General features: G+C 37.0%; 4 protein-coding genes across 9 annotated transcripts in view; 1 reads left to right on the top strand and 3 right to left on the bottom strand.

Moving 5' to 3' along the window:
• LOC139767876 (uncharacterized) overlaps positions 1–11,141 on the bottom strand; it is a 34,963-nt gene extending 23,822 nt beyond the window's left edge. Inside the window, exons 1-4 of one of the 3 annotated variants that reach the window (XM_071697580.1) lie at positions 10,561–10,987; positions 9,634–9,778; positions 5,178–5,478; positions 1,875–1,969 (exon numbers count right to left, since the gene is read on the bottom strand). In XM_071697580.1, coding sequence (XP_071553681.1) covers positions 1,875–1,969; positions 5,178–5,258 — 176 coding nt within the window. In that variant the 5' untranslated portion in view covers positions 5,259–5,478; positions 9,634–9,778; positions 10,561–10,987. The other 2 variants (XM_071697579.1, XM_071697578.1) reach the window with 2 other exon arrangements.
• Positions 11,142–11,410: 269 nt separating this feature from the next.
• Positions 11,411–16,051, bottom strand: LOC139767767 (odorant receptor 13a). Its single transcript, XM_071697370.1, has 7 exons — positions 15,788–16,051; positions 15,254–15,562; positions 13,704–13,987; positions 13,366–13,465; positions 13,198–13,302; positions 12,562–12,711; positions 11,411–12,303 (listed from the first exon to the last, which is right to left on the bottom strand). Exons 1-7 carry the CDS (start codon positions 15,956–15,958, stop codon positions 12,247–12,249), a joined length of 1,176 nt encoding a protein of 391 aa, XP_071553471.1. The 5' UTR covers positions 15,959–16,051; the 3' UTR covers positions 11,411–12,246.
• An 888-nt stretch (positions 16,052–16,939) lies between these two features.
• Positions 16,940–23,403, top strand: LOC139767874 (BTB/POZ domain-containing protein KCTD3). Of its 4 annotated transcripts, none has more exons than XM_071697573.1 (11): positions 16,940–17,156; positions 17,381–17,694; positions 17,759–17,911; positions 18,043–18,231; positions 18,393–18,872; positions 19,078–19,194; positions 20,174–20,194; positions 20,815–20,954; positions 21,052–21,238; positions 21,400–21,678; positions 22,056–23,403. In XM_071697573.1, the coding sequence occupies exons 1-11, from the start codon at positions 17,098–17,100 to the stop codon at positions 22,253–22,255; spliced, it is 2,139 nt and encodes a 712-aa protein (XP_071553674.1). In that variant the 5' UTR covers positions 16,940–17,097; the 3' UTR covers positions 22,256–23,403. The 4 variants fall into 4 exon arrangements, with proteins under 4 accessions (XP_071553674.1, XP_071553673.1, XP_071553676.1 ...); XM_071697572.1 differs by having other exon boundaries at positions 16,941–17,156; positions 22,050–23,403; XM_071697575.1 differs by lacking the exon at positions 20,174–20,194 and having other exon boundaries at positions 16,941–17,156.
• Sras (Ras converting CAAX endopeptidase Sras) lies at positions 22,868–26,217 on the bottom strand. Its single transcript, XM_071697577.1, has 6 exons — positions 25,962–26,217; positions 25,144–25,249; positions 24,934–25,072; positions 24,629–24,865; positions 24,492–24,554; positions 22,868–24,404 (listed from the first exon to the last, which is right to left on the bottom strand). Exons 1-6 carry the CDS (start codon positions 26,081–26,083, stop codon positions 24,190–24,192), a joined length of 882 nt encoding a protein of 293 aa, XP_071553678.1. The 5' UTR covers positions 26,084–26,217; the 3' UTR covers positions 22,868–24,189.
• Positions 26,218–26,225: the final 8 nt, after the last annotated feature.

Raw genomic sequence — 26,225 nt, 5'->3', positions numbered from 1 at the left:
TGCTGGCGCGTAATACGGAGCAGAAGCTTGTAATTCGCGGTGGTGATTAGACGCGAAACGACGTCGTAATCGCTGACACGAAAGGAACGAACTTGAAGCTATCGATAGTAACAGATAAAAGCACGCCGATTGACGGGCCTTGACCGAAAGCCATCAATGTTTTTGCCGACGCCAAAGTATTTGATAGTCAACGGAATGATCGAAAAGTTATATGCAACCTACAGTTGTCGCGGTGATTTTAGCATTATTTTAATATTGCACATGTCATATCACGATATTACGCACTATCAAATATTCTATTGTCGTAGTTGTCGCGGTTGTTAAATATCGCAACATATTTTAATCCTGCTAGTGTTTTATGAGAGACAGCGTAAATAATCTTTACACGTTCTATAAAAAGCACTGTAATATACAAAATAAAAACATAAAATTATTTATATGTAGTTTCGTGCACAACTGTAAACTATAATTTTTTTTTATTTTGACAATGCAGTGCTAGTAAAAAACGAGATAACTAAATTATATTTGATTTGCCATGCGACGAAATATCCGTAATAACAGTTAATAGTGGTTTTTTAAATACATTTTTGTGAATAACTGCCGCATGTACGGTACCACGTATATAATTCAGTTTCGTGACTTTTCGATCATCCTGTATCCACATTTCGCGTACGTGTATTCGCGTGGTGTTTGCGAGCAAAGGGCACCACGTGAGGGTGTTGATTTTCCCACAGTTATCAAGGCGGACACGGTTATCGGTGTTCCGAAGGCTATCTGTTCGACTTACAGCGTGATTAAATTGAAACACCATTCTGCAAAATGTACTAACGGCGTCAATATTGTGTCTTACATGAATGTTAATCACCAACAACATTATACTGCAGTTTTTATCAATTATATCATATATTAATATATGTATATGTAAAATATTAGATATTCTTTTCCAATCATTAATATATGAACGTTTACGCATAATTAAATATTCGACCAAAGAGAACAATATACTTGAATCGATTTTACACATATACTTTTTTAATATAAGTCAATATTAATACAGGATTAAAGTCGTGATTTGATACATAAGGAATTAATTCTTTTAAATTTTTCCTCTGTTTTGTCGAAAGTCGATGATATTGTTAAAGTGTTTTATTCTTTATATAAAAAGATGCAGATTTTATATATTATATGCAATTTATAATTTTGCGTTGAAATTTGCTGAATTGAAAAATATAAAGAAGTTCATAAAAAAGGATTGTTGGAGAAGGATTAATATATTCAGGAAAATCTGGAAACGCCGTAGCCGACCGACGGCAAGGAAAATAAAAGAATGTAAGCAGATTTTATCGAGTCTGTAGTAAGGTGCGGCGAAATTCCGGTGGCGAGAGGAAATAAGGCACGTGCAACGCGATTTGCAAGTATCTTCCTGAGTACTTAGTACAAAGTATCGGAGTACTTCTAGCATCTTAAGTGGCGATCGGAAAGTTTCCTGTCGATAGTATCGAGGAGGGTTTGCAATTTTCGTCGACGTTCTTATCGCGTTAGCCGCAGTATCAGGATATTGAGGATTATTACAACTTTCATGATAATAATGAAGCAATATGATATTATCTAACGTTACGTAATTTATTTTTATTAAAATAGTCGAGGATGTATTTTATTTTTTTAGACATTTGTTAAAGTAACATAAAGTACAACAATCTGCGGGCATTAAATTAAGTGACCATGCGGTTACATTCCGTTTTTCTGCGCGCGAACGCAAACGGCACAAGAGGTGTCAACGGGAGAATTTACTTTCAAAATCATGGTTAAAGAACTTCGTATGCGTGTTTATTTTCGGAACAGTTTAAAAAGTTTTTGTCGGATGATGCATTTACCTAACTGTCACGCGATAGATCCTCTCGTGCTCGCTCTCCTGCTCGATTTTTGAGAAGATTCCTTCGCAGAGCCGTGGGATTAGTCCTGGATCCTCCTGGAAAAATAAAAAGGATTATATATAATGACAAAATTATCATACAAATATATCAAGCGTTAGATTTAAATATCTGATGCTACTTAATTATAACTTTTATTATTATCGAAACGTTATCTGAGGACAATAGAAGAGATATGATAAAACCTAAAATAAATAATTTAACTCGTGACAAAATTTATTTAAAATATTAATTCTAGATTAGCCAGTTTATCTGAATTAAGTTCTGTGCAGTATGCGTTTCTGTAAATACGAAATGGCTGAAATTTTTCTGAAAATAGAGGAGGATAAGCAAAAAGAGAGAGAGAGAGAGTGTTTGTTCTGTGGAAAGAATGAAAGTCCCCGGTCAATAAAGTCTATATTCAAATCGGAAACAACGCGCGACACCTTAACGAGGGGGATTCTTGTCAATTTCGAAATTTGATGCATTATTAACCAGCGCTCGAAGCGTCCCTTTTATAATTGAAACCCGACAAACGAGTGCGCTGTACAGCCGCAACACGTGCTGCGCTTTTAAAAGTCTGCTCACCCATCCTCGTTCTCCGCCATCCACCTTTTCACCCCTGCGCCATGCATCCCCTCGCACCCGGATGCATCTCCCGACCGCGTGCGCGAATATGCCAGCGGAGGCCGCTATACAATTTAATTAAGCGCCATTCCGCAAAAACAGTTTCAATTTACTGTTTGAAATTTTCGGGACGAGAAACGGAACGTCGATTCGATCCGGCAACGAGTTCTCCTTCTCCCTCGTCGGCCAATTAGAGCGATGCGATATAATAATTTCACGAATGGGATTGACTGCGGGGAAGGAGAAGATACGAAGTGGGAAAAGGAAAGCAACGGGTAATCAGGTCGATGCTATTTGAACTCTAAATATGCATCGGCCAGTTTATGCAGAATGCAAAACATCTAGTTTTGCGAGACTGTTATACGAGAGCGCTTGAGCTGATGGAAACTAAATATTCCTCGGAAAATTCATTCCGCCGATATCACTTCATTTGTCAATATGATAGGTAAGAGAGATTTTAAATGAATAAAAGTAAATCAATGTAATAATCATATTGTATGGGTGCACATGAAATGAAGGATCTTTATTTTCCAAAACGTAAAAATTCGTCGATATTCAAATTATTTTATGACATTTGGTGTTTTTAAAAAGAAATTAATATTGGAAGATAAAACGACGATTACGAGATCCGAGTTCAGGAATATGAAGATGGGGAACGGTATTCTGGAGTAAATAACCATTTTAATTATTTAAAGTTCTAATAATTAATGATGGGACAATAAAAATAGTGAAAAACGTTATAATTATCAAGAGAAAGTCAGAAAAGTTTATAACGACCAATTAATTAAAATAATAAATATAATATCAAAGTAAATATAAAAATTGTGTATGAAGAATATTTTTATTTAAATATTGAACTAATATATTATAATAAAATATATGAGAATATCCGATATCAGCAAATTTGAAAAGATCGAAAAAATGTTGTTTTTTATTATTATTTAACCGAAATATTCACAAAAATGCAAAATATACTATAAACCATTACATGAAAAATTAAACATACAGAAGGCTTTAAATTCAGTCAAACAATAAAACAGTTAACTTTTGTTAAATATTGTTTTAACATTTGTCAATTTTTATAGATGATATATATTGGCATTTTTATATGGCCCTCTACGCACAATGTTTTAATTCGCGCATGTTTAATAAAATCAGAATTGTGGAAAATATAGCAATTTAACAGCTTGTTAATTCAACAGATATTTGTCAATAATAAGCCACTATAGTATTTCATTATCAATATTTTATATGTACCAAGCACATCCTCATTAAAAACTCCGCGTTGTTTTGCAGATTTGCGAATTGCAAAATGCAAATGAGAAAATTGCGAATCATCGAAGGAAATCTCAAAGGGATAGGAATATTAATTATCTATTCGATCTTCGCGTTAAGAAATTGACAAAGTGTCTCGAAATTAATTCATTGTTAGATTTGCGAGCTGAAACTTTTGGATCACGGTATGCACGCGTTTTGTACGGATATTTTCGCGGGTATTGCGAAAACGTCAGCGAGTACAACGCTGATGACAACAGAATGCTATCCGGAATAAAAGCAAATAGCACCCTCTCTGCCGCATTGTGCGCGGAAAATAAAAAAAAACATTTTGCGATGTATTAATAAAACGCGAGACAAATCAAAGATAATTCTCGACTCGCGCAGGTACGGTACGCGCTTTGCTTTTGAAAATAATACCGCCGGCATATCGACAAAACGGGGAGTGGGTTGACGATGTATGGAGGAGGTCTATTATGCGCCGCAAAAATGAAAATAAAGTGCCAATCAGATTTATTACGAGATAAATCGAAACAATTTGCACATTGCACGTTGACCCGTAAACACATCATCACCGATTTATTCGGACGACAAAAGAGTTCTGCAATGCTGCTGCACGAAAATAACATTGATAAAATAGACATAAAATGCAAAATGTATTTTAGCGGGCGATGAGGACATGCTTGAAATCGCAAATGCAATTTTTTCCGTATATAGGGCATCTCTCTACGCGCAGTTGAAACTTTGATACAAATTTCTTAAATATATTATAGAAACCGATTTATTTTATATTGATATAATTTATTTTGATAATGTAGATAACTTTTTTAATACAATAAGACAATCGAGAAGTTTTCTTTTTTCTACTGTTTAATATAATCGGATTTTTTAATCCGTTATTTTAATTAAACACATTAGGCATTAAAACAAAAATTGATATTAATAATATTTCATTAAGATACGCTATATAATGTTTCATAATAGTTTATGATATATATTTATAAATTATCGTTTAATGCACATATTTGTGTTTCGTAACGTGTCTCATTACAAAGTCAAAACAAGCTACGCTCAAAACGCTCAATTATTCATACGTCCGATTATGGAGAATCTACGTCAAATAAATTTATTATGTATATATATATATATGTATATATGTATATATATAAAGCGCATTTGAAGTATAAAATTAATAAAAATGTTTAAAATTATGTTAATGCATTGCGTGAGCAGTTTGTATTATGTCTATGCAAACAAAAATGTTGAAATTAAATGTGCGGTGGATCGTTCATAAAATTCCAACGGTAATTCGAGTCCGAATAATTCAGCTGAAAATTGTAATAAAACAACGGCATAATTATACACCTTCGTGCCCATCATGGTGTAGGTTTTGCCCGACGCGCTCTGTCCGTAAGCCACCAGGCAAGAATTATATCCAGAGAACATAGCATCCAGGATGGACTGTCCTAATGTCTCGTAGATTGTCGCTTGAGTGGCGTAATTCTTCGCTTCAGTATCCGAAGAATCGAAGCAGTAATCGAAATCATATCTCCGAGTCCTCTCGCGACTGTCTCCGACTTTGTTCGACGATATCTTCAAATTCGTCAAGGAGATCTCATTCGATTCCGCGCGAACCACCACTGCGGATCCCGTCAAATTTAATTCCCTGCACATAAAGAATACACATATATATATTAGTAATTCGTTTATTCGAAAATATATCATATCCATATGTATAAAAGTCTAAAAATTTACTACGTCTTAAAAAAATTCGGAGAATATAATAAAAAGGATCTAAGAATCTGGCAATATATATATCGAAATTTAAGAATTCAAAAATTAAAGCTTGCAAGAAAACTTGAAATTTCTATAGATTTCTCTCTTAAGGATGTGAACGAAAAGATGTTCAGACAAAACACATCATATTGGAGCTTTAAAAATGTTATCAAAATTTATTTTTCTTAAGATTTCGCAAAGTCGGTCGATCTGACGATCGAACGAAGAATAACGGGTGATATCGTCGCAAATATTTGCGAGGGGGAAGTCAATAAACGCATGCAAGCACTGCAAGCAGCTTCACCAACATTTTCGAAGCCGGCATCGTTTTTCCACCTTTCTCGTCTACATCTCCCGTCGCCGTTCTCTTTTTTGTTTTATTTCATCATTTTTTGCCAAGCACATTTTTTCATGCTTCGTGGATCGGAATCGATTCATCGAAAAGCGGTAGCGGCAGCGACAGTAGCGGTGATGCATGCGACCGTGCGTCGCATTCACACGGGGGTATGCGCGCATTTCCCCTTGTTATTCCATAGAGGGCTTTGCCCGATTTTCTCAAAGCATTCCGCGCAACCGGTCGCGTTTACGACTGCTTTATAAAAAATTATCTTCTTTAGGCTACAATATTTTGTTAATTTTAGAACAGCGACACGTAACACTTCGTTTGCAACAAGTATTTTTAGCCGCATACGAAACTAATAAATTCGCATTTAACGTGCAGATAAAGGTGCTGATGAGCAATTTAACAGTAAATATGTTCGAGAATTCGAGTCTCTTTTTTGTAATAACGTAATGTCAATAGTTCTGCCTTATTAAGAAAATAAAGATTTATTACTGTTGTTAAAAAACCGCTCAAGGCGACTTTTGTGACTTTCAAGGAATATAAAATTAACACTGAAAGATTCAAAGAACAACCGAGGACTTTAATAAAAGAAATAAAAATTGAGGACTGTAGATATCCGAATATATGTATGTTAGAGAAGATTCATAGATGCAAAGGGGGAAGGGGGGTATATCTCCCGACCCAAAGACATGCAACAAGTCTCGGGGGCATCGAGGTTTACATCGCGAATTATGGGTGATCGCGTTTTCGGGTTAATCAGTGTCGTGTGACGCTATATTTTGCGTGCCGCGACAGGATAGAAGCGTGATTATGTGCGCGATATCCTCGGTGCATGTAGCGCATACGCGCAGGAGAGCATTGCAGTGCTTTAACCCTGGGTTTCGCGTGATCTCGTCGGCCTTGTTAGACTCGTTCTCGTCCTAATCGGACGCTTCGGTACAATTTCGTGCTGCGCCTTGCATTGTAACCACAAATAAAATCGGAACTCTTGTTAATATGTTACAGAGACAAATGACAATTCATCCGTGCTTCAAAAAAGTCTACATGCCAAAAAGGGCATATTTTGAGAGATTATAAAAGAGTCTATGCAACATGAATGTATCCTTATATATTTTTTTCTCACATTTGATGTTAAAGATAGTATGGTACATTTTGTGTGACATTAAATTGGGATGAGAAACAGACAGCTGCGTTTATCATTAAATATGTGGCGAAAATACCAGGAGTTTTCATGTTAAATGTAACAACAATATTAAAACGAAATATAAAATAAACATATTATAAAATAATTTTATAAAATTAGTGAAAAATAACGCTATAGATTCAATTTAAAAGTCGACACTCTTTAAGATACGCGCAACAGATTTTTATGGATTTATGGTATGCGCAAGGCAAGGTGGTTGATTCATCTCAGCTCTGTTTATTTGTCTTCGCGCTTTAATCGCTTGAGAAAAGCTTGCTAGAAACAGATTACTTCCAACGGGACCGTTGACAGGCTGAGTAGATATAAGAAGTATTATTTTTACTATATATAAACCTCAATTATGATGATTTTCTTTCCAAGCGACTCTTCTTTTCTCCCTTACAATCAATCTATATAAAATCATATAGGAACAAAAAGAATGTGAATTTATAAATCTTTAGCTTTTTGAATTCTTGAGTTCTTAAATTTTTTATTCTTTTATTTAGTATTTGCTATTTTGTACCCTTTAATCTTTAGATTGTCGAACTCTTAAAATCTTTCATTTTTAGATTGTTGGACTTTTGAAAAGGGCAAAAATACATCGTCCTGCTTCGCGCATTAAATATAAGGAAGAGAAAATATTTCTTGTATTAATATATCAATAATATACCGCTCTTTTAGAAGGTATAGACCATTGTTATATACTCGATGGATTTATAAATTACGGGTCACTTTTGAGGTTTGCCATCACATATAACTATAAAGTTTTTTTACATGAATCATTATATGCGTCGGCCAATGCGAGCGCTAAACGAGACATGCGTATCCCCTACGACTCTCGTGTTTCACGGCACCGTAGTACGAAAATAACAATGCCAACGCGTTAAGACGATACACGCATACCTGTCAAGCGAAGGCAACTATAAACGGAACGGATGCGCCAGCTGTCAACGTAAGGTCGCCCTGCGCCCCGTCACAAAGTCATAGTCCCGCTCTCGATCTACCATACATACGGTCGCACCCCACGTTAAGTCAATGAGAGTATTTTCGGCGTGGAACCCGCTCTCGGAATCATTAAGCGACCTCGACGCGCAGTCGAGGGGAATATCGATGCGTCTCTTTATTCGCGAAGAAAATTGAAACGTTTGGTGCAAGAGTGAGATAATTGACATGTGCATATAATTTGTGGGGTTCCGTCTCATAAAATTAAACCTGACCCCATATTCAAAATCTTTTTATCTCAAATTGATTTTTTATTTTCTCTTGAAACCTTTAATTTTAATTAAAAGGGAATATATCTTAAAAAATATACAAATTGCACGTAACATAAAAATTGAAAGATTCAAGAATATAAGAATTTCATGATTTAAGAATTTAGAAAATTAACGATTTAAGAAATTTTTAAATATTTGTTAATTAAGTAATTTTAAAGATTTTCTCTTTTCTCTCTTAAGAACTGTAACAGGCAATAAAAATTTAGTTTATTCTACTGCATCTAGCAATAACAAGTTGTACATATCTAAATAAATAAAGTTCAAGCGAAATTTAAACACTCCTCGCATGGCCACGTGTAATAAACTTCGGCGCGTGAAATCATTCATTTCCTGCTGCAAACGAATTTCGTGAGACCTCATTCTGCACCTTGAAATATCCGCGGTTGGGATTTAAGTACCGATTGCACTAGATTCGTGCACTCGTATGGAGGGATGGATTTAGAAAATTCAAAAGCAACTTTTCGAGAAACTGAACTTCATTAAAATTGTAAGAGATAATTTAGGATTTGTGTGAACACGACATACACGCTTTATAAAAATAGAGTCAACCAAACCCCCAATTATCTCGAGACATAAAGAGAAAGTATCTACAATTAAGCTCCTAAATTATTCGGCTAATGCACCGCGACCGGGTGCACCGGCGCAATGAATCACGCTTTAATTACAGTTTGTAGCGCGAATAAACGCGCAATAACTCGCGACGGAAACCCTCGTAGAAGGTCCTCAAGTTCTCGACGCTCAATTGCTTTCGTCTGCGCTTCCGGTGACTCCGCTTCGGTCGTTTCTACTGCTCGCGGACGAGCGCGTGCGATCGTCTTTTTGCCGCCACCCTAGTAGTCTAAGTATAGAAACGAGTTCATAAGTGTTTGCACCGAGTGAGGCCGCGCACGAGTGCGTACAAATTCGAAGGTGTAAAAATTTCCTGAAAGATCGAATTTAAAAGCCTCAAAATCCAAGGGCTTGGCAATAAAAGTATTGCCCGGAGTAGTCCGAGAGCCTACAACATATTATATTCTCAAGATTTAATAATAAAAGGCTTAAGATTATAAAATCGGAAAGTCTAGGAACGAAACATCTGAATGTCTCAATCTATATGCAATCTGAAAGGATATACATATATATTCTTTTACAATATTCTGAATAAGCGTAGCTGTGAAGCGTAAAAGAAACTGAGGTAAATATTCTTTCAAAGTGCAGCCTAGACATAAACCTTGACCCTCACTAGCATAGATATTAGATACTTACTGGGAAAATCTTAACTTTAGTATTCCTGTTATTGTTCGAACGACTTAATTTCTTCATAGTTTACTATGCATTATTGTTATAATAATTCACGCCAATGCTGATGCTTGGAAATAACAGTAGGCTAATCATCATCTTCCTAAATTACCTAAAACATTACATACCAACGTTACGTGCACATGCAGAAAAGAATAATGAAGAAAGCTATAAGCCTTGACCTACATTGATATACCTCAAAATTCGCAAAAGCATAAAAGAAGAGATTACGCGATCCTTTCTGCTGTGCTGATTTTTAATAATTTTAAAAGTACATATTTGCATTTTTTTTTGTTTAAATACAAATGCGTTTGCGAAGAAATAATGCAATTAAACATTATCATTATCAATATGTTAAACCATTATCTATATTACTTGAAATTAATTTATTTATAGGATAGAAAGTGATTTTATTTTTTCACTATTTTTTCAATTCAGTTAACTAAAGAAACTCAACGTAACTTCAATACAAAGCAAACCGAACTATTTTCAGTCCCATTAACGACACGCACAGCTGAAAATATATTTCAGCTAGAGATTATGTTGATAATTATCTTGCCTTATTACTCTTTCGTTCCACTTGATTTTTTTTAAATATTTTCAAGAAGTCAGCAGATACATTTTTTTTATTAAAAATGACTGTTCTGAACTGACGATCTCATCTTGCGTTTTTAATTCTATTATTCATAGTATATTATAAATGTGTAGAAAAAATGTGTAAAATAACTGTGTAAAAATAACTGAAGTTCATGTAGCAGACAACATAAAGGTAACATTTATCAGAGAAATTACAGTTACTCTCTAAATTTTAATGCTTGCGTTTGTTATTTAGCGAGCGATTTAGATATTCATGAAAAATTATCTCATTAAGACAAGAAGTGCTATCATACTCACCTAACAGATACCGGTCTCACGCGCACGGCCACCTTAATGTTCGCCATATTACCATCTCGCGGGTAATAATATTGTCGTCATCCGACTATCTACATTTCGCTGATGTTCTCCAACGATAAGGCGCCGATCGCACTGAGATCGTCACTAATCATCATCGATCAGAAGTTAACAGCAGACTACACGAAAGCTATCACTGACGCGACTCATATCTGCCGGAGGTCGAACGCACCCGCTGACCGCCACAAATTTGGTAACGCGAGCTGGTAGAGAGTGATCGAGACGAATGCGTGCACCGGTAGTACTGGGTGCACATGTTGCACTGCCGCGATGAAAATATCCTCGAGTCGCTTTCGAGACCATCCCGCTTCGTGGTTTACCCCACCAGGAGTAAGCGAGCGAGCGAACGAGCGAGTTTAGTGAGTACCTCGACTGAACTCACCGTGCCATTTTGCCTGGACGTTTACCCGATTCCTTGCCCCCGACGACATCAGGACGGAAAAGAGAGCACCGCGAATCGCCGGTGAATTATGTGTACAAGGCGTTCCATAAAACGCCAGATGGTAGTTACGATTAGGATTTGGAAGAAGCGATTTCGGGCAGCTTGCCACATCGAGCTCGTTGTCGGAGATATGAAGGATTTGTGAATGCGAGAATTGAGAGATTTAAGTGCTTGCCGGAGCTAAGTGCTCAAGGATGTCAAAATTGGAGATCTATGTACTCAGGAACTTAAGAATCTAAAAATATAAGGGCTTCAGAAACTTCAGAAGCTAAGAGTTCAAAGATCTAACGCTCCAAAAGTACAAAGATCTAAAAATACAGAGATCTAAAAATATATAATCTCTAAGAAAACTTACAAGTCGAAGAAATTAAAAGATTTAATAATCTGGAATCTTAGCACATGAGAACCTTAAAGACCTGCATTCGTCGATTTAAAAATTCAAGAACTGAAAGATTGAAATCCTTAAAATTAATGATATTGCAAGATTCCAACAGAGGATGTATCTATCTCTAATGGATCCTTAGAGTCTAATTCTTATCGTAAAATGAAGCTTTCCACAAAAGATACTCATCGTCATCTCGACAGAATGCGCACTTTTAATTTTATTATTTAAATCTCCTATCGTGGAATAAGCCGCGACTTACGGATCGTCCTGTATTTATAATAGACCAGAACTCGGTAGAACGAGCAAGGACAAATCGTTGCTGTTGCGGTATCGTTGATTACGCTACCCCCCTACAACGGGGGCATAGTCACCGGCATGTCTCGGTGTTTAACGGAGTTACTGGGTTATCGTGTTGCGCGACGGTGACGACCGCGGCTTAACGCGGGTCTATCGGCGGGAAATTAATCAGAGGGCAATTTACTGTGCCTGCGTTCACCCGCGAGGGAGGAACGTCTCTCATATTTAACAGAGAACAAGTATAGCCGGCTAAGAAGGCTCTCTCGGGTCATCGCAGCCCGTTCCCCTCATACGTGTATTCCATTTTACCGCGCATGGCCTTCATCTTGATTCCTTTGAAGCGCTTTATCCGTCTTTTATGCTATATCTTAAAAGTGCACCGCGCCGTGACTTTCAAGCGAGGTTCCACTTTGATCCGCGCATGATATTTTCGGGTTAACGGATCGACTAGCATATTCTCTGTGAGATAGAACCGACGCGCTACGATTGCCAATACTGCTGATCCTTACTCCTCGCTCATTGTCATCAGAACCATTATATAGGAGAAAGACGTGCTGAGCACCTGCAAGCAATATTTATTGTAATATATATCGTATAACGTAGCTTAAATATGACTATAAATTAAGAGTTAATTGAAATTAACGTTAATTAATTTATTAGTAAATATTTAATTTTTTTTTAAACCTTGGTGGTCAAAATTATTCGTCAACATCGGCGAACGTTTTAGCATTGCATACACAAGACAATCATGTAATTAAGTCTTGAGGTATATTATCTTAAAATTAAATTTAGATATTGTTTGACACAATAATCCACTCACGTGAGAGAAACTTTCGAGAGACATGCTGTAGAACTTTGCGGCGGTGATCTTGGAAGGAACTTTCGACCGCATCATCACGATCTGTAGACTGCGACTGAAAGTGCCGCCGATCCAGTAGCTACAGTAAGCCGACTGGCCCACAGCATCGCTCTGGTTCGTTACAAGCGTTGGCCGTAAATTAATTACAGGCGATTGTGAGCTCAACGAACTATGTACTAATGAAGATACATGCGTTGGTAATCGATCGATACGATTACCGTGCATTGAGTCTTCCATCGCTCGTTAAAATTCGTGCAATTGCTATACGCATGCAATCTGATACGCGATATCTAATAATCTACATCGAACAAAAACTGATGTATATATATATTTATATAATGACATAACTATAACAGTTATGTCTTAATAAGGCACATAAATTTTATGGAAAAAAGTAACAATTTTGCGCCGCGATGTTAATTTGATCTAAATTTTACGATAACATTTAGCTTCTGCAAAAAATAATGGACTTTGTAATAACTCAACTTGCAATCGAAATTAACCAATTAATTATAGGTAGAAAGTTAATTCAAATAATTATTTGTTTATCGAGCTTCACAATTTTGATCAATTAATTAGTAATTATAGAATACTCGCCTCATCTATTAACGCGTTTCCGCTGAAACTGAACATGAAAAGCTCGAGGATGGCGGAGTTTAGAAACATCGTATATTTTATCAAGCGTCCCTTGTTTTCCAACATCTAGAGTAACATTTTGCAACGTGATATTTTTCGTTATAACGCATCTTCAGCAAACGAACGTACCGCAGTAATCTGAAATCCCGCGAAGCAAACCAAGCCGGTGCTGAGAACAAATTGTCCTAACGTCAAGATATTTATAATTCTTTCGACCGTATCCGCAAAACTAAAATAAAGCGGAGAGCATTGATAACAATTTTAGGGAATTCCGTATAAACATTACAAATAAATTTCACGCTAATATATTTATGCAAAGATAGCTCTTTGTCATAAGTGTAGTGGACATTTGCTAATATTCTTCAAGTGTTCTTTAAATTTTGTTAGAGAATTATTTCGGAAGTTATTTCTTTCCGAATTTAAACAACAATTCGTCCTATTATACTTAATATAATATAAATATTCACGTGATAGCATCTTGATGATCCTTAATGCAGTTGACCATTGCTCTGTCAGCATCGGGATCATTACTATCCATTGCCTCCAGCTTCTTTCGCAGCACCGCAAATTTCGCTGATCCATGTGTTATCGCAATGAGATTGAAAGTGGTTGCGCCGACTATCGTGCCACTCTCGAAATAGCCGCTGATTACATTGAAGATAAAGATGTACTCAAAGACAGGTGAGATCGTCTGATTGGAGAAGAAATAACCACGGAAAGGAAGTACTCTCTCCTTTTCAAGAATATATATCTAGTTAAACAAATGAAAATTTCTTGAAGCCAATTAGGACAAACTAGGTAATCGATTATCATACTATGGTTAATTAATTATCTTTTTATTGTTTAATTTCTTATTGTAAAAATTATAATTCTGCAATAGAAAACCGAAAATAAATAAATTGTTAGTAAATTATTAACAATTATGGAAAATTAATTTGAGCTGGAAAGGAATACGAGACAATAATAATCAATACTAAATGATATAATCTAAAAGGCAAGGTGGTCATAAATTCCGCAAATGATAATTACGGAATTTATGACCACCTTGCCTTTTAGATTATATCATTTAGTATTGATTATTATTGTCTCGTATTCCTTTCCAGCTCAAATTAATTTTCCATAATTGTTAATAATTTACTAACAATTTATTTATTTGTATATCGGGGAAATAAATACGGCGAAGGGATTAACATCTACGTTACGTACGCGTGCGCGTGCAGGTGTTTTCGAAAGGCTCGTAAAGCGAAACGACCATCGGAAAACAATTTCCCGTGTAAGGACACAACCGCCCGCATTTACGAAGCGGTAATAAACAATTTCGGGAGAACAATATCTTACAAAAAAAAAAGAAAAAGCAGGATTTCGAAAAGCTACAAATGTCAGCGTTAATCATCGCGCAGTTTGCGTCGCCGTGTGTCGCATATGTCAATCTGTCACCGTCGTTTCGCGGAACGCAGAATAGACATCTGCAGAAGCAGTTTCTCTCGTTTGAGAACGTTTGTTTTATAATCGTCTTGCAGTTAAAATTTATCGTTAAACATCGTTTTGTTAAGAAAATAGGCAGTTAGAAAGATTTAAAGAAACTTCCGCAATTAATTTCTCTACAGGTACAATTTAATAACGGAGTCAATTAAAAAGTTATATAGAGAAGTACGAAGCGAGAAGTATGAAGCAATAAGTTGGAGCTCGGAGAAATCTTAAGCTTTATCACTAAAGGATATTCTAATGCCACCTCATATTACTTCAAAATAAATCTCTTTTATTGTCATAAAATTGAAAATTTGTAACGCTACAAATAAAATGAAAACTTTGAAAGTATTGTTAAAATGTTAAGCACTGAAAATAAAAATATATATGAACAAAAATTTTTTTAATTGTAAATTTGTTTTGCAGAAAATTACTTTTAAATCTAAAAATATTGGATTTTTATTTTCTTTTATACAAATTTTGTACCTTGAGACAATCTGTACATGTTATAAATTGTAGAAATATTAAATATGTTACTTCTTGTACGTACCTCTAAAATTGATGTGCATACGAAGAAAGTTACGGTTGCAGTTACCATAATTATAAAGGTTTTTGCGAGCCGGAACGCAAAAAGGCACTTCTCCTTCAGAATAACTCTATCTTCGTAAGACGAACAAGTCCAGTCCTTTCTCATGGTTTCGACCACGTACAGCATATCTTTTTGATGAGACGAGTAGATAATGAGACGTATTATGGCGAGATAAAATACGGAGTTTATTAGACAGCATGCTGTCAATTCGTCCAAATCGTTAAAGTTGTGAACCATGTCACTCGTTTGGCCGGCACACGTTAAGATGACCTGTATGTTGCAAATAATACGTTGAATTATTTAGATGATATCCAAAGTGTTTATCTTAATTATCTGAGGAAATTTAATGCTATCATAATCTATTTATGAAGAAAAGTTTACAAGAGAAATTTTGTTATAAAGATTTTTAATATTTTAATCAATAGAAGTAGATCTCCTTCCCTTATTTAAAAATTTTATTTGCGTCTAATTAAGCAAGATATTAATTTTGCATACTACAAAAAACATCCAGAGTAAGTGACAAGTCCTGAACAGCTCCACTCTGGTTGAATGGTCCCTGTTCAAAGGCCAAAAACAGGCGAATTTGGCAGCTATCATGGTGGGCTTGATTAAATCGTCGTATTCTTCATCAGTACACACTTGACGTTCTTCTCTTCTTCTTGACATATCTTCTCTTCTCTGGCCCGTGTGTGATTCGACGATGCGATCGCGACTCGTGACTTTTCGCGACTGCGGAAAAGCCGGAAGTCCGCGCGTCACCGTTCGCGTCCCCTCACCGCCGGCGAGAGGTCTATGTGCCAATCTCGAAAGTGCCAATCTTTTCTTCCCCTCTATTCCTGCGATTCGATCGCACGAACGACGAGATAACGACCGGATATCGTTCTCGTAGGTGGCATAACGCCCGAAGTTCGAAACTTTCGCTAACAGGCGGTGCAAACTTCTCGCGTGCATAGATGTCGACTTGTTTCCCTTTCGACGGGGGAGGAAAAATGCATTGTCATCTCTCGGCATGAAATCGTGCGCATCTTCGTGCAAGAATTTATCATTGATTGTGAAAAATCGAATGTTATATTTCTGCATCACTTTCATATATTTTTATATGGCTATATAAAATATAATTGACTAACGTTCTTCTAACGATTTTAACTTTGGGATGGTCGAGGGATTATTTCAGATTCTACGCCAATGACTTAGGAGGGGTAGTATGTAGTTACGAATATTCTATGTAATCATGGTAAGCGTGTAGGAAGTAAGAAGGTAATAGGTGAGAGTAAAAGTTCTATCTTCCTAAGTAATTTTCGATTTTATTACAGGGAAATTTTGCGCTAGAGGGTTATCTGCGTCATTGGTACGTTCCGCACTTTGCGTTAAAAATAAATGTGCGGTCTCGCTTCGCGTGTACTTGTCGCGAGACACTACCGTGTCTCTTGATTTTTTCTAGTTTTTCTTAAAATTCTTCAACTTATATATATAAAGGACATCTTTTTTATTTGAATTCAAATAATGATCTCTCGATCTCGTTGACGATCGATAGCATCGCGCTCCGACTTCACATAATTGAGAGTCGCTGGACCACGAGGGACATCCCGAGCAGCCTTGAGAGTCGCTGGACTCGCTGGTGCTGGTCCGGCTGGTCGCGCTACTCGCTGGTCAGTCGCGCGTGCGTACTTGCGTAGCGGGGTCGCGTTGACGCACGTATAACCTGTTAAAGGTTGTTTTTGGCTCGTAACGATTGTAAATCGTGACATCTCGACGATCTCGCGGGATATGAGTTGTCATTGTAAAAATACACGATAGCCCCGAGAATGGCTGCGCCTCATTTAGGCGTGAGCGATATCGTTCACCTGAATGTTGGCGGCACCAGGTAGGTTATCATTCTCCAATCGTTTTTCCATCATAAATTTTTACTTAATGTCGTTAATTCTTTAAACCTGCAAATTAGAGTGTCGATTTATATCTTTTTTTAAATTTTTAGATGTCATATTTTAGTCTTGATGCTTTTGTTATCTTGATCTTATGTTAAATTCTATCGATCTATTAGATTTGTTTATTTTGATAGAAACACACACAAATTCTTTCTCATTTCAGATTCTCCACATCTCGTCAAACTCTGACATGGATCCCGGATTCTTTTTTCACAGCATTGTTAAGTAACAGAATCGACAGTCACAAGGATGAGACTGGTGCGCTTTTTATAGATAGAGATCCGAAGCTGTTCTCCATCATATTGAATTATCTTCGTACCAAGGACATTGATCTGAAAAATGTAGATATTCGAACTTTAAGGCACGAGGCCGAGTACTATGGCATCACTCCTCTAGTTAAACGGTTGATGCTCTGCGAAGACTTGACTCAGTCATCCTGCGGCGACGTACTGTTTTATGGTTACTTACCACCTCCAAGTAAGTTAACCGTATTATTTATCATATATTGTGATAAATTGTAACGGTTCTGTTTACTTTAAAGGCATACCGCTTCAAGAACCGGTTGCAGTAACAGCAAATGTCAGTGACGTATCAGTTCATATTAGGGTTAGTTCCAGCTCAAGCTCTAGAGTCGAAGGACCATCTACCTCGCAATCTGCAACGACCACTAACTCCACTAATCAAAGTACTAATGGTACTTATCAATTTTTATCAATGACTTTATTATTAATAGGAATATATGCATCTGAAATAGTTAATTTGTGTGCAACAGTTGAATAACGCAACAGTAAAGAGAAAACTGACAAGGAATTGTTTTGCCGACAGGTCCACAAAATCACAAAGGAGCACTGGGGACGCATATGAGAAACTCCTCTTTAGATTATCGATTGCCACAACGCGGTCTCCCGCATTCTCGCACACCATCTTTAGATCTGAGACATGCCAGGAACAACTCGGCTGATCTGAATAAATTGTATAAAAACGATATCGGTCTAATATTTGGATCACAGCAAGGTAAGCATCAATGGATCATTACTCCTCTAGAGTACGATACGTAACATAAAGATTACTCTTTCATAAAAAGATAAATATAGTAATAATGTTTAAAAGAAAATGATGCCCATCTTCCTTTTCGTTTTCCATTTTTAACATTAATGAAGCTACATTGATTGCAGTTTCGTCATGGGTGGACCCTCTGAGAGTGCAGATCATAAAGGCGCACCACAACTGGATAGTGATTGCTTACGCACATTTCATCACGTGCTACCGGCTGAAGGACTCGTCTGGATGGCAACACGTGTTCACCAGTCCGCATATCGAGTGCATAATAGAACGCGTGGCGATAAACGCAAAAATGGGAAGTGGCGCGGACGGCAAGATGGTTGCGATCTCCTATGGAAGTCAAGTAAGACTTTGGGGTGTGTCCGAGGAAGGGATCAAGATCAACGTGGGCACGTTCAATTTAAACGTGCGTGTGGAATACTTGTTCTTCATTGGCAGCCAGTTAGTCGCGTTGTCGCCGACCGGAAAAATCGGTGTATGGCACGCGATGACTCATCACTGGCAGATACAGGACGTAGTGCCCATCCTGTCATTTGACACCGCTGGATCTTTTCTTCTATTAGGTTGCAATAACGGTTCCATTTATTATATTGGTAAGCAAAAAAAAGATATTACGTTTCTAAGTAAAATTCGCACAATCAGTAAAAAATGTAAAAATCATATTCTAAGCCTAAAATATTTAAAAGTATTTGAGTCGCTAAAAGAATATTTAATATATCCAGAGTTCTTTATAAAACACAAACCATTTTTTTTAATTTAGATTTCTGTTAATAATTTCGGTTACTGTATGAATTTCAGACATGCAAAAGTTTCCTTTGCGAATGAAGGATAACGACTTGCTCGTGACCGAATTATATCGAGATCCGAGTTACGATCCCATAACTGCAATATCTGTGTATTTGACGCCGAAAACTAGTAAGTCTCTCTTTATGCCTATTCTCATCTTAATATAAGGATCTCGACAAATAATAAGACATAGAAATCCGAGGTAAAACTTTTTCCTTTAGAGGCAACTAGTACTATTCGTTAAGAAGCGATTTCAACGAGTGACGTATTTTATCAAGATTGTTTATTGAGGCTGCTTAATGCAGAATGTAATAACAAACGTCACCATCGCAACATCTTGATTTTGCGATCATTATTTCACTCATGCTAAAATAAAATTAGTGTCATTAAATATATCAATCATTAATAATCATAGGTGTAAATATAATTATTCTTACTAACCGGCGTCTATTTTATTCATTAAGATATTATAGGAATGTTATAAGGTTTGATGTTGGTCCTTAAAGATATTAATGAGAGTTTATTATTACATTCTTTGCTTCATCATTTCTCGTACAACTGGATAAATAGCACAAGGCAAGTATGGGTCGATGTAAGCAGACTTTCTGCTTTCTCACGTCAAACTTGTACGTCAAAACGAAGCGTCATTCGCCTTCATCTTTATGTTGATTGCATCGAACGTGAATCGTGCGACTAAATAGCAACAAACGTACATCCTCTTCCTCTCCAGATAGCATTAAGTTTTACATCGACGCACTGGCGCATAATTATATATTTTTTTGCATAATTATATATAATAGAATATAAAAATAAATACTTATACATAGAAGCGTACCTGTCGCAAAGCACATTTGTTTTAGTAGAATCTGAACGCAAATTGGTACACGTCTCTTTCTATATGCCAAGTACGAATTCATATGAAACACTTATGAAATGATATTAGAGACTGCACAACCCTGCTATCCTTATGCGTTCCAGTTGTACTAACGCGATGTTCTCTCTTTTTATTTCTTTATATTACTTTACGCAGTAGATTCAGTTAATCCAGATTTGTCTGTTAGAGCTGCTTGCTTGCTCTTTCTATTCATAGTAATATGTTCCATGCCAGCATCTGAGAGGGGAAAGGGAGGTAATAGAAAATATGGATCTTTGCTTGTGTACTTTTTTTCGTTGGTAGTAACAAATTTATGGGTAATTTTAACTTTTTTTAAATTAAACCTATGAAAAAATTGGTTTTAAATAACATTAATTTATTAATATCTGCACACGTAAACATTATTGCTTAATTATAAAATACCATTATAATTATATACATTATATTTTTTTCATAAATAGCTTCTGCTTATTGTTGCAATGTGCAGCATGAGGCATTGTAAGCTTCAAGACATCATATACATATCACTTTTTATTAATAATACTCACCTGAGCACATATGTTGTTTAAATATTACGTCTCATGTTACGTCTATATTTTCAAAATCTTTCATTATTGTAGTTATTATATCGATAATTAATCCTCTGATACACTTAAAATTTTATCTTATAAATTATGCACAGTACAGTATTGAATTTGATAAATACAGATTTAATTTGAAATAAAGATTTCAATTAATGTATAATATTATTAAATGTTATGTGTATGATCACACAGATAATGATATGTGATATTTGTTCTAATTCTCAAAGTGTATCAGGTGGTTAATGCAATATAAAAACATATTCTTCTAAGAGTACATTACTCCCAATATAGGTCTCTGCGGAAATTGGATAGAAATCGCCTATGGCACGAAATCTGGAAGTGTTAGAGTAATCGTCCAACATCCCGAAACTGTTGGTCATGGTCCGCAGCTATTCCAAACGTTCACAGTGCATCAGAGCAGCGTAACCAAAGTATGTTCAGCACCAATATATACCCAACAGTTTTATATTAAAATTGTATGTGTTAAATTACAATGTCGCGTTGATTTATGTGCGAATTATGCTACAGGTAACACTCTCGGAAAAATACTTAGTGTCGGTTTGCTCGGAATACAATCACGTCAGAAGTTGGGCGGTGACCAGATTTCGCGGAATGATTTCGACTCAACCGGGATCAACGCCCGAGGCAAGCTTCAAAATTGTTTCTTTGGAAGCAATTGATCCATGCGTCAGCTATAATGCCGGCAACGATTTTGGTACGTTGTAATATTGCAGCTCTTAACTATCACCATTCTTTCTCCAATCTGCAATTATTTTTAAACAACAGTTTTTATTTCCATGTTTTTATTTTCGTTAAATATTTTTCAAGCTGCAAAAGTTTCTTTGTTTATTTAATACTTGAATAAAATATACGTAGGACCATTCGGCGAACAAGATGACGAGCAAGTGTTCGTACAGAAAGTCGTACCGGAAACCGATCAGTTGTTTGTGCGATTAGCGTCAAATGGAAAAAGAGTTTGCGTAATACAGTCAGTGGACGGCAGCATTATAAGCTCATTCTATGTGCACGAGTGTGAAGGTTCTAGTCGCATGGGCTCAAGGCCCAGACGTTTCATATTCACTGGTCATTCTAACGGCACCATTCAAATGTGGGATCTCACAACGGCATTGGATCCGTCTTTCAATGCCACTCAAGGTACGTTACTCTCTCCCGTTGTAGTGACGTAACGGAATCGGCGAGCATGACTCACATATGTAAAATACCGCAGGAAATACAGCAGAAAATTAACATAAATCATATATTTGAGAAGGCCTTTAGAAAACAAACTATATTCTATGTAATATATGTAACAGTAACTTTTCTTATAATAAAATTAATTTCTCTTCAGATCGTCAGATAAGACGATGGATAAGAAATGGCCTATATATGTAAATCATTGCAATTATCTCTTTAATGATAAATGTTAATTCTATATTAATTTTTTAAAAGATTTTTTGTGATTGATGCATTTGATCTCGTCCAATTAAAATTTATTGCCAGATTTTTACAATTTCCATGTCTTTTAGCAACAGATACCTCCGGTGGACCTACGCCAGAGGAACTTTGGAAATTGTTAGATCAATGTGACCTGAGCAACAGCCATTGCTCAACGCCTTGCATCAGTCCATCTCCTTCGTTGCTCACGGCTGGACCTAGGATTAAGTCAAGTAACGTATTATTTCTCAATCAATCGCAAAATCCAGACGCAACGCCTGGACCGAGTCAAGTGTAAGGATGCGCCTAATCGAGGTAATGTCGTGACGAAGTGCACGCAATCAGAATCTGCATTTATTTAGTTATTTATTTATTAATGACGCTATAAGCCGCCAAAAGTCGATAGCGGTAGTAACGTTCCTAAATCGCCACTTTTGCATTTCCAATGAGACCGGAGTTTACTATTTATCTGCTTAAACAGTGCAATCTAAAAATAATATAGCAAAGGACATGACTGCATTTATAAACTCTGTAGCTATTAATGTTGAAATCATTATTTTAATAGGGAATTTGCTCTTGTGCGTATATGTGGATGTTTATTAAATTATTTTTAGGAAAGTTTATCACTTTTGAACATACCCAAGAGTATTTATTTATTTATTGTTATTAATATTGACGTAACAAAATTTGTCTCGAAATTTACTCTTTAAGAAATTTGATAAATATCTAGGAGTTTAATTATACGTTTTATCTTGTTTACTATTTATTGTTCCAATATGGCTATTAAATCCTCTTAAGACAGATCGATTTTACAATATTCATAGTTCTATGTAAACTTTTATATTTTGTCTCGTTAATAAGGTAAGGGAAAGAATAGACATTCGACAAAATCATGAACTGATAGATAATGTAAGTTGAATGTTCTGTTAGTTATATATTTTGTATCGATGTTATAAACTGAATCAGATACAAGAGATGATCATACACGAAATCATGTTATTTGCAACGTCGCTTTAATATCTCGCAACGCATTAAAACAAGATCACCAAATACCTTTAAATTTTGATAGACATTTATTGTAAATTAGTGTGACTATCGTTATACATAAATTTCTGTACAACGATTTTGCGTTTCGACGGTAAAACCTATTTCAACGTTGTATCATTATCAACATTTCATGCTCTGAACATTTAAGAAGTTGATTTTACCACTTATTTCTCGATTAAAGGTATACATTATGTATGCAATTAAAAGATTACACATAATCGAAAACTCGTTTCTTCGAATTAGACTCTCATTATATACATAAATACTTATAGATTTACTGCACATACAATGTATATGCGTTCATCGATGTACTTGTACATACATATATAAAACGTATAGTAATATTGTTGGGTAACCGCGTTACTTCTGTGATTTAAATAAACTATGTGTATGGCGGTATCGCTTATCGTTTGAATATTTATCACTGCCATTGTACATATGGATACCATATATACACTATATATATATATATTGACTGTTATAAAAGTAAACGATTAGAAAGATCGTTTCAGAAATTTTCTCAATAGATTGCATTAACTATAACAAACTATATTACAAAAATTTTTGTTTATAAAAATCTCTGTCTGAAAATATCGGTAACATTTAACGGATTGTAAAGTAATGTAATATTGCGGCATATAAATATATGCGGCAATTCGTAAATAATAATTAGCTAGATTCTTTGCATTTTGGTCTCGCAACCAAGTTCATATAGTTGATATTTTTGTAATCACCATTTCAAAAATTTAAACTCTCAGGCACAATAGTGATGTACTTTGTAACAATGTCGAACTGCGCGATCTGTTAAATTATAAGTATACCATTATTGAATACATAGTTGAAATTAGCCTGAAGTAATTTTAATTCCCGCTTCGACAGATAAGTATTGTACTCTGTTAGACATAAATACAAATATTCCACAACGATGTAAACCGGTGGAACAATTGCGGTAAATTCTGCGTAAAAACATTTAACATTAGCCTTAGTATTTGTTACGTCCTAATATTTGTTAGGCTGAAGTCCCATGGCATGTATTTTCCGCGTAACGCGTAACCGCGTAACCAATTAGAAGCGTTTCGCATTTTCGGTTACGCATATTCGCGCTTCTGATTGGTTACGCGATACGCGTTACGCGGAAAATATCAGTCCATGTGACCGCACGCACCCTTAGAGATTAGACGTGTCTCATACAAAGAGTTTAGTCCAGAATAAATTATTATTGAACAATGATGGATGAGTCATCGGCATCAACAAGAAGCACCAGGCGACCAAGCCGATTACAAGCAGACACATTATCGCGGCCCTTTTCAGTGGGTCCTTGTACGCCGCTATCTCAAAAAGATCAGGAAATCCCATGTGATTGCAGAATGAATGTGCAGCAAACGGTGCAACAACATGTCCTAAGAGAAAAAGTACATAAATGCAAATCTCTTCTTAAAACCTCTTTAATGTTTTCAGAACAAGAAAAGGAAGTAAAATGATCCCACCTGTCCTCGCAAAGAGAAAGGCCGCGTACGCTCCAAATATCGTCGTGTACGTAAACTGGAAACCTAAAGTCAATGCAATTTATTTTAGTTGGACGGACATCGTAGATTCCCAGATATCCCACATCCTCGAAACTTACAGGACATAAATATTGCGTGCTTGACGCTCATTCCCATCTTTACCCTCTCCACCACGTGATGAAAGTGAGCCACCCCGAAGAACAAGGGGCACACGAATATGGCAGTAGTCGGGCTGAAGCATTGCAGGAGCAACGGCATCATGCAAGCCCTGAAAGTCCACTCCTCGGACAACGGAGCGACTACCTGATTTCTCCACCAAATTACAGTTCGTACGCTTTGCAGCCAATACATGGGCTCTAAAACAGATGTACATCCAGTAACTGTTGAGAGCTGTTAGGCTCTCAGCTTGATTTCGGATACTAACCGGTATACAAGTGCAACAGCCCGTTGAATCCCTGTAAACTCAAAGGACCTAGGAATAGGATCATCGTTAAGAGCAACGATATTACAGTCGCCTGTATCAGACCCGACCATCGAAGGCCCAGGATCTCCCAGATGGTTGCCTGTTAGGTATAATAAAAATTGATTATCTATACAGGATAGCGTGTCTGAATCGTGCGCAAACGAGAAATACCTTTTGAAATACTTTCTCATCTAGTCCAAAGTACACTGGCGCTGGCGAGATGAGAGTTATGACCAGTATGCTAACAAATCGTTTCTTTATAGTCGACGGATGCTCTCTGAAACATAAGCCATCGAGTGCGAGGTTTAACGTCATAGTATGACATGTAAAATCTTTTTTACAAGTAGATAAATTAATTACGCGTTACGTAACGCGCTAGAAATTGACGGTGTTACAAATTTAAGTAATTTTTATACAAAATTACAAAGCAATCACGTTAACTACTCCGATAATTCTATTGTCGAACAACGAACGTCGTCGCGCTCGGATTTGAATATCGGCGCCAAACGGAGGCCGCTTATCGCGCGCTACGTAGATGGCACACGACGCGACGAACGCGTCCTCCTCTCCTCGGAGTCGGAGTTGTCCGTTTCCCCGGGCGGCGCTGGCGCCGCTTGTCCAGAAATTCCAGGTTTCTCCAGGAGAGCGGCGTGGCGCCGCGACAGAGAGCGCCACCACGTGCGGACAACTGCGTGCGTCACTCGACAGTCACAAGTCACACAGTACCCATCCGATCGGTGCGGGACGGTTCGCGATCGGGAGCGGTTTACCGAACAGGCAAGAGACAAGTGCGCTCCGACGAGACGGAGGGGCGAGCCTCCTCCGCGCGAGGAGTCTCACTTGGACGCTTGAAGGGAGGGTGGGAGGAGCGCGGGGGGGAACGGCCCGTTGACGTTGACGCCGTTGACGGTTGACGTCGAGACTCGAGACACGCCGCTACGCTGTTCGCCACCGCGCGGAGGACGCGAACACCGCTTACCGCAACGTACCTGCTGTACGGCGAACTCCAGACATACAGGCTCGCCACGTAGACGATCGAGAGCGCGAAGCACGCGAGGATCGGGAAGACGCAGGTCGCCGAGATATCGGTACTCCGTTCCGCGGCCTCCATAACTCCATAACCGATGTCGGTCGCCTGTGTCGCGCTCCACTGCGGAAGGGGAGCTCGGTAATAAGCTCCGTGGCGTCGGCGGAGTTCGCGGGGAAGAGAGAGAGTGAGAGAGAAGCGCCGCAGCCAGGCAGAGGGTTGGGGA

The sequence above is a fragment of the Temnothorax nylanderi genome, unplaced genomic scaffold (genome assembly GCF_030848795.1).
Source record: "Temnothorax nylanderi isolate EJ_2023f unplaced genomic scaffold, tnyl_v1.0 TNYL_tig0012_pilon, whole genome shotgun sequence".
In the NCBI taxonomy this organism is placed as follows: domain Eukaryota; kingdom Metazoa; phylum Arthropoda; class Insecta; order Hymenoptera; family Formicidae; genus Temnothorax; species Temnothorax nylanderi.
The sequence above is the reverse complement of the archived record's forward strand: the minus strand, read 5'-3'. Positions and strand labels throughout refer to the sequence as shown.

What these genes read in the sequence shown, in the direction of transcription:
- LOC139767767 (XM_071697370.1), bottom strand. Translation starts at nt 15,958, where the DNA reads ATGTCAAGAAGAAGAGAAGAACGTCAAGTGTGTACTGATGAAGAATAC. An exon ending in GATCATCAAGATGCTATCAC is followed by an intron (nt 13,466 to 13,703) that starts GTGAATATTTAT and finishes GCTTTATTTTAG; the next exon opens with TTTTGCGGATACGGTCGAAA. An exon ending in CTCTCGAAAGTTTCTCTCAC is followed by an intron (nt 12,304 to 12,561) that starts GTGAGTGGATTA and finishes TATTGCTTGCAG; the next exon opens with GTGCTCAGCACGTCTTTCTC.
- LOC139767874 (XM_071697572.1), top strand. Translation starts at nt 17,098, where the DNA reads ATGGCTGCGCCTCATTTAGGCGTGAGCGATATCGTTCACCTGAATGTT. An exon ending in TGGTTACTTACCACCTCCAA is followed by an intron (nt 17,695 to 17,758) that starts GTAAGTTAACCG and finishes TTTACTTTAAAG; the next exon opens with GCATACCGCTTCAAGAACCG. An exon ending in GTCTTTCAATGCCACTCAAG is followed by an intron (nt 21,679 to 22,049) that starts GTACGTTACTCT and finishes CATGTCTTTTAG; the next exon opens with CAACAGATACCTCCGGTGGA.
- Sras (XM_071697577.1), bottom strand. Translation starts at nt 26,083, where the DNA reads ATGGAGGCCGCGGAACGGAGTACCGATATCTCGGCGACCTGCGTCTTC. An exon ending in GCACGCAATATTTATGTCCT is followed by an intron (nt 24,555 to 24,628) that starts GTAAGTTTCGAG and finishes CATTGACTTTAG; the next exon opens with GTTTCCAGTTTACGTACACG. An exon ending in CTTTCTCTTTGCGAGGACAG is followed by an intron (nt 24,405 to 24,491) that starts GTGGGATCATTT and finishes TTTTTCTCTTAG; the next exon opens with GACATGTTGTTGCACCGTTT.